Source organism: Perissodus microlepis, chromosome 4, assembly GCF_051167445.1.
Source record: "Perissodus microlepis isolate ML-2025 ecotype Zambia chromosome 4, ASM5116744v1, whole genome shotgun sequence".
NCBI lineage: Eukaryota > Metazoa > Chordata > Actinopteri > Cichliformes > Cichlidae > Perissodus > Perissodus microlepis.
The window spans coordinates 2,514,378-2,528,883 of NC_140464.1; the positions used below are offsets into that span (position 1 = coordinate 2,514,378).

Consider the following 14,506-nt stretch of genomic DNA (forward strand, 5'->3'; position numbering starts at 1 on the left):
AAATTAAACTAAGAGAGTAAATTAACAAAATAAGCCAAAGGAAAAAATTCACAAAAGTGCGAAACACAGTGGTCCCAAACTGGAGCCTCACCTCTCCAAGCTCCTAATGCACGTTGTCATTAAAAGTTTATCAGTTTATTGAGTCTGTTGGCATCTGTGACCCTTTGTCTCTGAAATGAGACTAAAATTAGATCTCTGACTTTCGCAGGACACCTTGAAGGTGGAGAGGAGATGCAGGTAGCATCAAACAAAATGATATCATATTACCTGCTGTCATATTTGAGCTGGGTTTCTTTGTGATGGATTCAACACCCCCATAAAGAGTCACAGATTTAATACCAAAAGATCCAAAATGACTGATTTCTAAAAGGGAAAACGGGAGTAGGTGTGGCTGAGGTGTGAGCTGTCTGGGTGACCGGTCACTGTGATGACGCACACGCAGGGAGGGAGAGCAGGAGAGAGAGAGGTGCTCCGCTCTCAGCATCACGTCTCCTCAGTGAGCCTCCTGCTCTGTGACGGAGGAGCAGCTCCCCGTCTCCTCTCCGAGGCCGGAAGCTCTCAGTTGTGACGCTGATGGAAGATTTAAATTCTGGGTCCCGAGCTCCTCACTGAGGACACGCTGGCACAGAGAGGACACGCGCGTAATTCTCTGTGCGTCCTCGCAGCGCCATGCCGCTCTTCCTCGTCTGACCTCCTCGCTCTCCTTCTTGGATGAACTTTCTCGCTGCCTGCGGGGACGCGGCCGCTCGCTCCGAGATCATGAAGACGACGCGGAAATGCCGCGCGCTGCTGTCGGTGGGTCTGAACCTGGTGGCCCTGTTCTTCTCCACCACCGCCTTCATCACCACGTACTGGTGCGAGGGCACCCAGCGCGTCCCCAAGCCCAACTGCAGCAAGCAGCGGCACCACAACTGCATCGACTACGGCGTGAACGAGACGGACCAGAACAAAGTGCACTACAGCTGGGAGACCGGGGACGACCGCTTCCTCTTCCGCCGCTTCCATACGGGCATCTGGTACTCCTGCGAGGAGAACATCCACGAGTCAGGTGGGTCCATCAGTCCGAGAGGCTGGGGAGATTCTGGGGTCGCTTAAAGTTGTTAAGAGAAAATAAAACTAGAGCAGTGTCGGCTTTAAGATAAGTGTGAAGTATCTGGAATACTTTTTCCTCTTCACTTCAGTTTTTATTTATTTTATTTTTTAGCTCACCTGCAGTAACAGGTCAGACAATGTCCCCCTGAAATTAAAGCTAACAGGCCAGTCACGTCATTTTTACGCACAACCAATGTTTGTGCGTAAAACCTGTTTTCACTTCGAGTTTGAGCCGCACTGATGTTTGTTTAGTCTTTGGACAGAATTTTAAAATGATAGGATGTGGTGCGTTCAGAGCACACTGCTCTCACTCATTGCACGCTGATCGATGTGGACAATTTAAGTCAATGCGCTCTCATTTTTCAAGCAGAAATTGAGCTTCTAAATCTCCGTTTCTCTCAATAACAGGACAACAAATTAAACATTTTTAGATTTACATTGAAAATAAATATTTTTATGCTTTTTCTTCGGCCTGTGCTTCTTGTCATAAAGATAAAAGTTGACAGAATTCAGGGAATTTGTTAGTGCCAGAAAGGAGCACAAAATCTTCACTCCAAACACGTCTGAAGTCAAGTAATCCTAGATGGAAATTCATCAGTTAGGAACAGAGAGTGTGGCTGCACTGAGACTTTAACCTTTCATGTGATGGTGGATGATGCTGGTGTGGGTCTGCTCTGTGCAAACATGATGTATTCACACTGTTTTGGATAAATGTGGAGAGCTGGGTGATGAATATGACTGAAGCTGGAACTCTGAAAAGAACGGCCCCGTTTACCTCTGTACCTTCTCTGCTCTGGTTAGTTCCTCAGAAAAGCAGAAAGATCTAAGCTTAAACACATTCAGCATACCTGCTGCTGAACTGAAAAGCATCATAAGGAGTGCAGTGAAGGAGATGTGAATGTTTTTCTTGTGATTTCTCTGGTGGGTTTTGTTGTGGGTGTTTGTATTTTGTATAAATTGTTGTAAATCTTGAATTTTCTGTTGTAATTGGTGCATTTTTAGCATGTTTGCATCATGGCTGCTGTCTTGGCTGGGTTTCTTTGTGAACCTCCTGGTTAAATAAAGGTAAAAATAAATAAATAAATAACACATGAGGCTCTCTGCTCACATTTTCTCTTCCTGCTGATGAGACGTTTAATGGAAAACTCAAAAATTAAAAGTTCAGGTCTTCAAATCACTTATTTTCCCTCAGTCCACAGTGAGGAGGCGCTCAGGTGATGTGCTGGACGCCCTCACATAGAAGCTCATACCAGTGGGACTTTTTGCTGTAACTGCATCCATGTTATCCAAACGGTGTGTTGAGGAGGTGCTGCCCTCTCCAATCTCCTGGTTTTCCTCTCCTGTGTTTTTGGATTTATAGTTCCAGCAGTTTGTTTCCTGAACTTTGTTATCAGCTGCTGAAGCTGGCTTCCTGTTGAATGGTAAATAGCCTGTATTTGTATAGCGCTTCACTCGGTCCAGTTCTGGTTAGTTCTAAAGCTGCCAAACAAAGTGCTTCACAGGGGAAACAAACTTCATAACAAGCAGGTTTTAATAACTCAAAGTTAACTTCTGGTCTTTTGAATGGAAGATGGCAGAGGATGAAAAACACAGATCACTGATCAGATTGTTTTTGTGAATGCTCTGATGGTGGACGGCTTTGAACTGTGGGATGGTGGCTCCCTCGGAGACATTTCCACATCTGTCAGGACTCTTATTAAGAAAACCGTTTCTACCTCAGCCAGTGTCTCTTTACTTTCTGACTTTCCTTCTCTGTTTCCATCTTTGTGATGAACTTCCTAAAACTGCTCCACGGTGCAGTTTTTGACCAAACAGGAGAAACCTCTGTTTGTCAGGGACTACTTTCAGCTGCGGATTGATCCCCATTACTTGGAGCTTTAGCTGTGAAGTCTACAGTGAGCTTTGCCTCTGTGGGTCCTGTAAGTGTTTCTGATATTTTGTCCCATGTGAGAAGCTGTAGACAAACAAACAAACAAACAGGATCTGTTCTGTGCAGAGATGAGTGGGAGTGAAGAGGACAAAACAGTCTGTGTGTGGATCTGTGCGCTGTAACTCTGTGAGAGTAAATAAACATCCCAGGGACACAGAGGTGTGTGTGTGTGTGTGTGTGTGTGTGTGTGTGTGTGTGTGTGTGTGTGTGTGTGTGTCCGTTTAACTAATATTATGAGCTTTCCTTCTCCTCTACATTTAAAGTCCACACCGTGCAGGAGCAGCAGCATCTGTGAAGTTAAAGTGTAAAAAAACAGCAGATTTTCTAAAATCCTTTAACTGTAAAGAATCATTATTTGCATCAGTGGCACGCGGCTTTGTTCAGAATGTGAATGCATTTTAACCTTATTTCTCTGTGAGAATTTTCACATCAGAGACAAATAGGAAATAAAATGCTCAGCCTGAGGCCTTAAGTCCTCACTGATGACCACCAGTAACCCACATGGGAGGGATCCTTTAATTCTGCAGAAGCAGAAACGAGAAACTCGTATTTAAGCTCTTGCTGTAGCGCCCCCTTGTGTTTTTAATGTGGTCTTTTAGCTTTTATTGCGATAGGAAGGTGGATCGAGGACAGGAAAGCTGAGACCAGGGGAGCATTTTTAAACATCACAGCACCTAAAAACTATTATTCATGTTTAATACATAATATATATGAATATGGTTTAATGTAACTGAGACTTAAACGCTCATATCTCGTCAAGCATTACTTAAAATAAGTTATTTTTGAGTTTATTTAGACACAAGCTTTTTTTTTAGTTAGTTTTAATTTTGAGCTCTTTCTTTGCATTATTTGATGTCAGAGGTCTCTCCTCTGTGACAGACTGGATATCTGGGGGCTGTGCTACAAACTTCAACATACCCAGGATAACTTTCTTATCTGGCTTCACTTATCCTAACATCTGCAGTCAGTTTGAGCTCCATCTAGTGGCTGTTCAGCGGCCTTGCACGGTGTGAGCAGGAGTGTTGCAGATTCGGCCTCAGGAAGGTTGAATCTGTTAATCTGCTCTAAATTTTCTGTTAATACATCGACTCAAACTGAGCTCTGACAGCTCAGATCTCAGTAAGTACAAAACTAAGAAAGTCTCCCGTCCAGCACATCAAGTATTGAACTAACACACATCCCGTCACGCCCCGAAGCTTAAGCTTGTTAAATTCCTCCCTCACATTCTGAAAGGATCGGTTTGTTCCAGCTCTTCATTAAATCTACAGGATGTTTACACTGAGACCAACACTGGAACAGAAGCTGCTGATGGAGCAGCACCTTTTTTGTTTAACAGGGTGTTTATATTTTTGCTCTCGGCGCTGCTCTCACCAACAGGAATGCACATTTTATTAGACTTAAACCCAAAGCTGCATCAAAGATTTTATGCATTCATCTGTTTGTATTTTAGATCAATCCCAACATCCAGTCTAAATTATTTGTTGTCTTTGAAAACTTTGGGATTTGCACTAAAATTTCTCTTTGCTCTGCTTTGTTTTTCACTTTCTTTTTGGCTGATTAAATTTTGTTGCTATCGATAAATGTGTATTTGCCAACTGCTCTGTTGCTGCTGGGTGAAACTGGTTGCAAAGAGCGTGGTGCACCAACCTCAGCAGGAGCTTGCATGGAAACACTCCCCAGTGGACTCTCAATGGACACGTTTCGAAAGACGCAGCTTTTATTTTGAAGGCGACAGTTTCCATTTCCAGCTTGCATCAGATTTTTTTAGTCTCATTAACATTGTGCATGTAGTTGGTGTCACTGGAATCAGTTTGTAGTGTTTGGGTCTTGGGGTAAAGTCTGATTCCCACTTTGGTCTTTAAACTTACCTGAACTTGCTCACCTGTCTTCTCCGAGTCAATACTTCCCTGTTAAGGATTCTTTCAAGGAGTCTTACCTTCTTGCCTCACCTGCCTGCAGACCCTCCTTACAAACCTCAAACAGTTCCCGGAGAACAAACCAGCACCATTCTCTGAGATTACACTCACGATTCTTTTAAACTGTCTTCGAAGCAACTCTCTGTGAACCATCCAAACACCATCTGAACTGCTTAAGTGTCCAGCTGCCTGGCCTGGCCTCGACGGCTTTCCAGGAAAGCTGGTGTCTTCCATGAAAATTGTGGGTAACCATGGCAACCTACAAGCAACCGAAACAATCGTGAGGAAGTTTTTGGTCCAACACCGTGCACCGACCGGTCTGTAGGCCGGTGTGACTGAGGCGCTGGGCGCTGGGCGCTAAAACTTCTTGGTTAGGTTGAGGAATGCCAGTTGAGGTGATTGGATTCAAACTGAGTTGAAGACCGCTGATAATTTGTATTTGCACTTTTAAAAATGGCTGAACTGAGCGTGTGCCAACTTTAATCAAACCATGTAAACAATCCACATTAATATGCAGATATTATACATGTGCTGCAGAGGCTGAATAATAATGAAAGCAACTCCAAACACCAGCTGTTTAATTATCAGCTGATAAAGATTCAACATCATACCCGCCTCCTCATTTAACCTCCCGTGCTGATGCGTAACAGACCAAAGAGAGTGTTACCTGAGATCAGGTACGCAAACACCTGTGACACAGCGCAGAGCTTTGGGAAGAGCCGGAGAGTTTGAATAAGTGTGTGTGTGTGTGTGTGTGTGTGTGTGTGTTTTCTTCTGTCCCAGTGATGATGAACTCCACAGAAAAGCCCAGCAGCAGAAAATATGGTGGATTTCCTGCCAAGCCCAATGTTTTATTCAGCTGTTTCCTCAGTTCTGGAACAAATTCAGAATACTGGAGATGCTGGCTGTCTCGACTGTGATAAAACAAGTATGCGTAGTTTATTTGTCTGGACGACTTCTTTGGCGTGACACAGCACGTGCTGATTTGCAGCTTGGCCTGGATGATAAAGTTGATGTTTGGACCAAAGGGTTGTGGATTTTTGCCTTTTTTCCTCACAGATTCGAGCTGCTGATTGGTGATGCATATAAAACTAATCTTGGCTCATTCTTTGGCTCTCCCTGTGTTGTTAATGATAAAGAGGACTTAAACCTGTTAATGTGTGGTAGTACTGGGGGGGCTGTGGATCATAATTCATAAACATAACATGTTTAACAGCATGAAGGCTGCTGCAGTGATTCCAGACAGTTTAATGAAGAGGCTGGGATGAAGCTTTGCTGTGTGGCTGAGATGTGCTGCAGAACCTTTAGACTAAGTGCAATAACATCAGTGTCACTGGGTCATTATAACAAGCCTGCTCTGGTCCCTGAGAGGGAAAAGACTGCTGTATTTTATCCAAGTGTTTCCTGTTGTCTGCACGTGTAGCGCATTAGCTGTTGCTAACATCAGGTTAATGCTAACCAAAGCAGGAGTAAAAATCATTTCTTCTGTGTGGGTTCAAGGTGCATTGTTTTGGTATGAGGTGTTTGCACCTCTACAATTTCAATTGCACTTTGTGTACGTTAACGTGAGTCCAGTGGGAACCTCCAGGTGGATGAATGGGGTTAAATGTAGAACTGTCACACAGGAGACTGAAGTATGAAGTCAAAAATCAGTAATGGCTCATTGTTTTTAGACCATCACAGCCGTATGGGGGACAGACTGTGTTCACTGTGCTGTTGATGGGATTTTTTCCGAGTTTTTGTTTTAAAAAAATCAAACATCTGTTTGAGTATAACTCACTATGAATTGCCTGTTAGTAACTGGTAATTTCTCCTTTCAGTGTGATTGGTCTGCGAGCTAAAGGCCTGTATCTTTATTACAGTGTGGTTCGCCCAGCAGTGCTGGATAAAAAGGCATTCTGGCATCGCTGAGCGGAGAATTATGATAATAAAATTTTACAGTGTGACTCCCTCTCTCAGCCATCGATTCTTCTCTGACTTCGCTCTGCTGCTCTCGCTCTCAGTTTGTTTTTTAATGAAATAAAACACATTATTAGCATCACCTTTGGGGATTACGAATGAGATCATCCTGAGGAGGTGATGGAGACACCGAGAGCATCACTAATTAACATTGATTAACCTCCAAAGATGTTAGAACTTAATTAAAATTACATGTACGTTATACATAATTACTTTGTGAATATGACACTGTGTGTCACAGATTTAAGCAGACTCTCGGTTACCTTTGTTTGCAGTAATATTCTCTATAATATTTTTACACCACTTTTATCAGTTTTGGGCTCTGTGTTACTGCTCGTGTTGTTCACTGAAAGCTCAAGAAGTCAACAGAGAAGCGCCAAAAGCTGCAGTACCTCTAGTGTCCAGCAGAGGTCAGTCCTCATAGACTCCCATGTTCAAATGTCCAACTTCACAGCAGAAATAAACATGTTTACAGTCTGATACAGAAACAGTTTTGGTCTCTACAGATAATTTCTCCATTTATAACAGCTGTACGAGGGTGAATTCCTCTGTATAAAGTTTGCATTATTATGGGCGTGGTCTTTTGGACTGACAGGTTAATGGTGACACAGGCAGCTGGAGCTGCTAGCTGTCTGATAGGCTTCACCTCAGCTAACTCAAGTGTTTGTTTTTGTTCTGTTGGAGCTTCCTGTTTGGGATTGAAGTTCTGCTTGCCTGTCTACAGCTTATGGATCCTGCTTTTAAGCTACTAGACTCCAAGATATAATATAATTCTACAAATGTATGCGAGTTATGCAACTTCCTGATGAAGCTGCACACAACAGATGAGAGGGAACAGCCACAACTTAAACAAACCGGTCTGCACAGCTGAGAGAAACGAGACACATGTGAGACACACACACACACACACACACACACGTTAACAAATTCATCATGGAAACCATTAAAAAGGGCTTTTAAGACACAAACCGATCAAAACATATAATATTGGAGCCAAATTTACACACCGTACAGCACAGTCAGTGCCCCTGTGCAGCCATGGTAGCAGTCTGATACTGTTCCTTAATTATAATGTGAAACTGATCTGCAATAGTTATAAACCAGCATACTAAACCAGAACGTGGTGCACAGTTATAATACTCCCAATATGACTCTGTGCTCAGAAGTTTAGGTGATAAATACATGTCCAAAAAATGTCTGTAAGGACATTCATCAGGGACGTGTGTGTGTGTGTGTGTGTGTTTGTGTGTGTTATCACAGATTGGATGATACTGGGATCAGGCCGACTCAGAGATTATTCCAAATTTTATTAGTATTACTTAGTAAAATTAATTTTTCTTCTTTTAATATTTTCTTTTGTTTGAAAAAATATTTGTAATTGTTGTAAAGCGGACTCGCTGTGCTCAGTGTAGCTCTATTAGAAAGTGGGCCAATTCATCCTCTACCTGAAACAAGCCATTTTGGTGTGTTTGATGGCTGCACATACGCTGAGCTCATTATTGGAATACGTGGCCATTGGAGCTGGAGCTATATGTGACCTGTTGCACAGCTGATCCGTATATTACAGCAGCTTATTATTAAAAATAGATTAATAATTGAATTAATAATTCAAGCTTTTCTGCTTGTGTGAAACTTATCCAAGCACTACACAGTAATTATTTATCAGTCTGCTTTCCTATGAAAGGTCCGTACTTTGGAGCCACTGTGAAAAATGACACATGGAGGGAAATAAATGATTCAGTGGGATTTTTTCCTTTAAAAACAGCCATCGTCTCAGAGCTTTGGACTGCTTCAGAAGGGGCCAATCTCAGAGTTAACGAAGCCTGCTCGGGCTGATCGATGCGTACGACTTTACTGCTTCTCTTCATCAGTCTCACTGTGCTGCTCCTCACTGTCCCTGTTCTCTCCTCAAACACCCTGCTGAGAAACTCATGTTGGAGTCTCGCCGTCAATCTAGACTTCACTGAACTTTTAAACCTTCTTTGACTATGATTTGATATCGCATCTGAATCCAGACATGCTGTATTCCACCCAGGCAATAAGAGGTTAAGTGAAAGCATGCAGCCATGGCGTCATGAAAGCTTCAGCGAGGCTTATTCACTTCATTACATCACTTCAATCTGGCACGACTGGCAAACAGACTCCTAAGGAGCTCATCTCGCAGTGACAGCAGTAATGAGAACAGAGTCGGCCGCTCCAAAAAGAGGCTTTAATTTGCAAAAAAGTTCAATTTACATCGACGTGACCTTTCTGTGAAATCCTCACTGTCACTGTTTGAGCCTTTTAACAGCCTGTTTCATGTCTTTTCTCTTTTTATTATATTGTAGAAGGAAGAACCTGTTTCACCCCAAGACCAGAGCGCGTAATACTCAGAGAAACTGCAAACAAACCCAAGAGCTCCATCAAAGACTCTACAGGCCAGGTTAATGGTTCAGGACAGCACAGACTGAACCCACATAGCAAAATTGGTATGGCCCGGATCAGGCCCACACAATGTGCTTACACATGGTCCACATACCGCAAAAAATGACGGCCCTTTGGTGGCCCAGGTCACGTTTGCCAGATCTGGGCCACACATGGGTCAGCACAAGGCCAGTTGAAGACACACTGGTGGTCCTGTGCTGGCCCATGTGTGGACTTCCTCTGGCAAACCTGATCTGGGCCACCAAAGGGCCGTCATTCTTTGCGGTATGTGGACCATGTGTAAGTTGTGTGCAGGCACGGGCCAGTTGCAGACACACTGCTGGCCCTGTGCTGGCCCAGAACAGTTTCAGCTCTGGCCCCAGATGTCAGCCTAATGTGTATCTTAATCAAGCCATGTAATAACAACATGTGCCAGAACATGAAAAACAGTGCAAAAGTAACATGATGAGACTCTGTTCAGACTGACTTTTATATAGCGCTTTTCTAGTCTCCCGGATTACTCAAAGTACTCTATACAACATACCACATTCACACACTTTCCCTACACTGAGTGCTTCCTAACTACATTCATACACATTCACACTCTTAACATGCAGACTGGAGGAGCCAGGGATCAAACCACTAACCTTCCGATCAGTAGGTGACCTGCTTTACCGTCTGAGCTACCACCACCCACTGGCAAAGATGAGTAAACCATCACTAGGTTTTGGATAAAGTGTACACAAACCTGTCAAACCTGCATTTGAAACGTTGGCTACCATAGCAGTACAGTATTGCAACATGGCATTTGGGTCTTCTAACAAAAATAGGAACATAAACAGTGGCATCATTGCGGTTAGAAGTGCCAGCTTGATGCTGGATCCGGGGAAGACCTGTTTTCTATGGGCCTGGGCCACATGCGCTGAACCACAATCGGGCCAGATATGGCATGTCATCACATAAGCAGTGGCATCATTGCCAGACCTGGCCCATATCTGGTTGACATACACTCTGCCATGACAGTGGCCCATCAGAAGTGCCAGCTTGATGCCAGGCCTGGCCCATATCTGGATGACATATGTCTTTACATGCCAGAAGTCAGCCAGCAGTGCCGGCTTGATACCAGATCCGGGCCAGGCCTGCTTGCTATGTGGGAACAAGTATGGCTGTGTGAACTACCAACAAGACTTCAGGACCAATGAGGCCAAAGTTCAAACCCAGCCTTCACCACAGCGGTGGACCGATCACGATTTGGGCACCTTGCAGTCACTGAGTGTACCGTGACCTCACCAAAGTGTTCTAGAGCCAAATGTGAGGCTGTGTCCCACTGCTAAAGCAAACTGGGTCATCAACAGGACAAGCACAGCAGCACATTTCCAACTTAAAAAAAGAAGGAGCTGCAGTGATCCAGACCTCAGCCTGACTGAGAGGCTGTGGTGGGATCTTTTCAGTCTTTTCTGTGCATAAATGAATGTTGCAAACCTCAATGATCTGATCGATGCTATAAAGAAGAGTGGGCCAAAACTCTTCCACAGTGATGTGACATCACTGCTGAAGGAGGTTGCATTTGAAAATGATCAGGCACATTATCAAAGATGCACAGCAGAGGTTTGTGCAGACATATTTACTCATTATTGTAGTGACGATGAAGGTAAAAGTACTGTTCTTCCTTCCAGTACCCATAACGTGAATCAGACTATTAGTTGTGCTCTGGTGGGCGGAGCTGAAGATGCTGATTGCGTTGTTGCCGTGGATGGAGCCTTCAGTGAAGCTGTGTGACTGTGACGTAGAAGTATAACCTGTGGAGGAAAAAGTCTTTAAAATGTTGCTTTGAGGCAAATCCACCAAACCTTTGGAGCTGATCTGACTGGTGATGTTTTCATATCTGTGAGCACAAAAATTATTCAGTTACAAGCGAGACGGCTCAGGATGGCTGCTGAGGACTCTGGCATGGAGCAATATGTGAAATACTGATGTTCTGTCAGATGCTGCAGGCGTCTCACCATTGCAGACAAAGTGTCCTGACTCTTGGGTTTATTTGTGTAACCTTGTGTTTTCCTTTTGCTCCTGATTTCTGTCTCACAGTTAGTTAATTAGGTTTAGGTAGAAGTTGTAGTTTCAGTTCAAAGCACCGTCCTTCACAACATTAAGCTTGCACACTGCCACTCACCAGTCAACACAGACAGCCAGTCAGTCACACCCGATGGGTACTTTAGAGTCACCAGTTAACCTAAACCCACTAACTGTATGTCTTTGGACTGGGAGGACGTCGGAGTACCCGCAGAGCAAACACTGGAAAATGTGAACAAGGCCACATGGTTGATGTTCTTGCTGTGAGGCAACGGAGTTAACCATCATGCTACCAACTCCTCGGGCTTCCACTGGTCCGTTGCCTCGCTCTGTGGGCCCAGTAAACACTTTCCTGATGGGTTTATGGTCTCAGTCGCTGGTTTGAAGTCTTGTTGAATAAAACGTGGTGTTAATTTAGAAATTTATGATCCAATTAGAGTTAGAAGAAATCGCAGATAAAGGAGGACGTGCTTTAACGCAAGTCATAATTGCGTGACTGTGCAGCGTTCCTCAGTTTCTCAGTCACGTCCATCGATCACTCGGCACGTCCAGTTTTGAACTGCGGTGTTGGATCAGCACAAATGAGACTGGAGCCTTTATGTTCTTTAAGTTCATTCTCAATCTGACGTTTTATACGGTCTGTTTTAAATGTAGAAGTAATGGCACATTAGGTGTTGTTTCACAAAAGCATTCATACTCATTACAGCTGCAATTAACCCCCCAAATGACATCGGATCATTGATTAAACAGTCTGCAGAGCTGCCGGCTGCAGGAAGGGAGAATAATGAAAGAGTGGTGCAAAAGTGAGAGCCGGGACTGTGAACCAAAATTACAAGAGAAGACACCTGAAGCTTCTTTAAATGGATCTGTTTCATTACAGCCTGATAGACTGCGAGCGTGATTTTCTCTCTTTTTTTTGATAATTGACATTTTAGAGCAGCGCGGGCTTCTGTGTGCGGCAGGAAGGCGTAGGAATACTGATTGTGCTGTTAGTCCTGTCATCAGGTCACAGACGAGCCCGCTCACTCTTTAATTACATTTTAGATTCATGTCCTAATCAGACGCTGAGACGCTCACCTTTTGGCTGCATCACAGCTTCACTTCAGTTCACCAAGGTGTGAGCAAATTCACATTTAACCTTGAAAAGATGAAATATGACCATCCTCTTCAGATTCTGTCAAACAGGCGCTTAGAGGAAACAATCAAAGAGCTGATTTTAGCTACAGTCATACATTTATTCTTATTTCAGTTTAGTTCCCAAAAGGAAGCCAGGGGAGAACAGAGGAAGGAAGGATACAAGCACCAGGTGGAGAACAGGTAACAGGAAGGAAGGAGTGGGTTAAGGGTCATTCGGCTCATTTCCAGCAGCGTTTTTACTCTGTTATAGGAGAAGCGGAAATGGCCCATCAGTCATGAGATGGGCTTGACAGGGGTAAGTGTTTTGTTGTTAAGAGGTGACCCAGTTGCCAAAGAACACCTGAAATTTGGTCCATGTGAGCTGAAGCTATGGCTAAATTTAGTCAGCCAGACCGACCCTGAATCATAGCTGTCAGCCAAGTCTGAATGCGGCCCACATTTAGGCCAAACACCGATTGCTCTCTAGGTTAGAATAACTGCCCATAGGTGATGCAACAGTAGATTAACAGGAATCATGTGAGCTGTAACTGTGGAATAAAAGTACAAATTAGACATAAAAGCTATTCTTCTGAATGCACTGTTGAGCTAACGGGACTTCCAGAATCTCAGAGAGTTTCTGCAGGACTGACGTTGAGTTTCTGTTCTTTTTCTTTCACCACAGGAAACCTAAATCGTCCTCAGCACCAGTGTGATCAAACAGAGTGTGTCTTCATCTGCTGTTCAGCGAGTATGGCTCTGTGCGTGTGTGGGCGTCGGTGTTTGGGCTGGTTATAGATGGGCCCGCCTGCTGCCCGTGACACTGCACGGGCTGAATTATAGCTCGTGTTGTGGCTGCTGATCTGTGACCTGCAGGGTCCCGTGAGCTCTGATGAACTCACCGAGGCCCGAGTGTGTCAGGAAGAAATATAATGAAGCCAAGAGGACACCCGAAACTGAAACTAGAACAATCTGAGAAAGAGTCACACTTTTTCTTTTTTACACATTCAGTATCGCTCCACATCACAAAGTTATGAAGGTTAGCAACTAGGGATGCAACGATACCGATACCAGTATCGGGTATCGGGGCCGATACTCTAAAATGTGTGTGTACTCATACGCGTAAAAGTTAACCGATACCATGAACCGATACTAACTTATTTCATTAATCAGAGGGTGGCTTGTCATTTCTGTTGTAGTTTTTTAGATTGGCCACTAGGGGGACATCCCGCGCTAAACAGGCACAGGGTTAGGCGAGTGAGACTGGCGGCTTTTGTTTGCTTGTTTACAATATGGACACACTGCAATAATTTAAAAGTTTATTTTATTCTCAAACCTAATTTGTATTTATTTTATTCCAAACAGAAGTGTTTATTTATTATTCTGAAAGCTCGAGACAGTGCCAATAGTTCAGTGATATTTTGTTAAATTACAATGTGGAGACTCTGCAATAATTTAACAGAAGTGCTTATTTTTCACTTGAAATTTTTTTGTGGTCATTTTTATTAAGATTTTATTTTTTATCGGCAGATAATAAAATAAAACCTGTCTTCCAATTCATTGCATTTGTGTGTGTGTGTGGTAGAGGTATCGGTTTTTGTACTCTGTATCGGCAAGTACTCAGATCCAAGTATCGGTATCGTATCGGTTTGAAAAAATTGGTATCGTTGCATCCCTATTAGCAACCATGAGCAAGAGAAGTTTAATCACATGACAAACTTGTAATTGACAATTAGTCAGCCAATGACCGTACCCACTTCTTTCTGACTCTCAATAATCCCAGAACATCCCATGGAGCCCAACCTGTCCGAAATCCTCACTCTGATCAAAATACAAGAGAAAGCGAAGCACTTCCTTAAAAACTGTACTCAAAAACACATAAACTAAAAATGCTGTTGGATATAAATTGCTAATGCTACCCAGTCATATGCAAAGTGTTAAGGCTAATATGTGACCCACCTGCCACTGAGACAAACCTTAATACAAGAGCAGTAAATCTAGGTCAGAGTAATGACTAATATCA

General features: G+C 43.5%; 1 protein-coding gene across 1 annotated transcript in view; it reads left to right on the plus strand.

Annotated features, from left to right (window-relative positions):
• The first annotated feature begins 445 nt into the window (after positions 1-445).
• gsg1l (gsg1-like) overlaps positions 446-14,506 on the plus strand; it is a 44,238-nt gene continuing 30,177 nt past the window's right edge. The window contains exon 1 of the mRNA XM_084925085.1: positions 446-1,048. Within this exon, the coding sequence (XP_084781211.1) occupies positions 712-1,048 (337 nt within the window). The 5' untranslated portion in view covers positions 446-711. The remainder of the gene's footprint in view (positions 1,049-14,506) is intronic.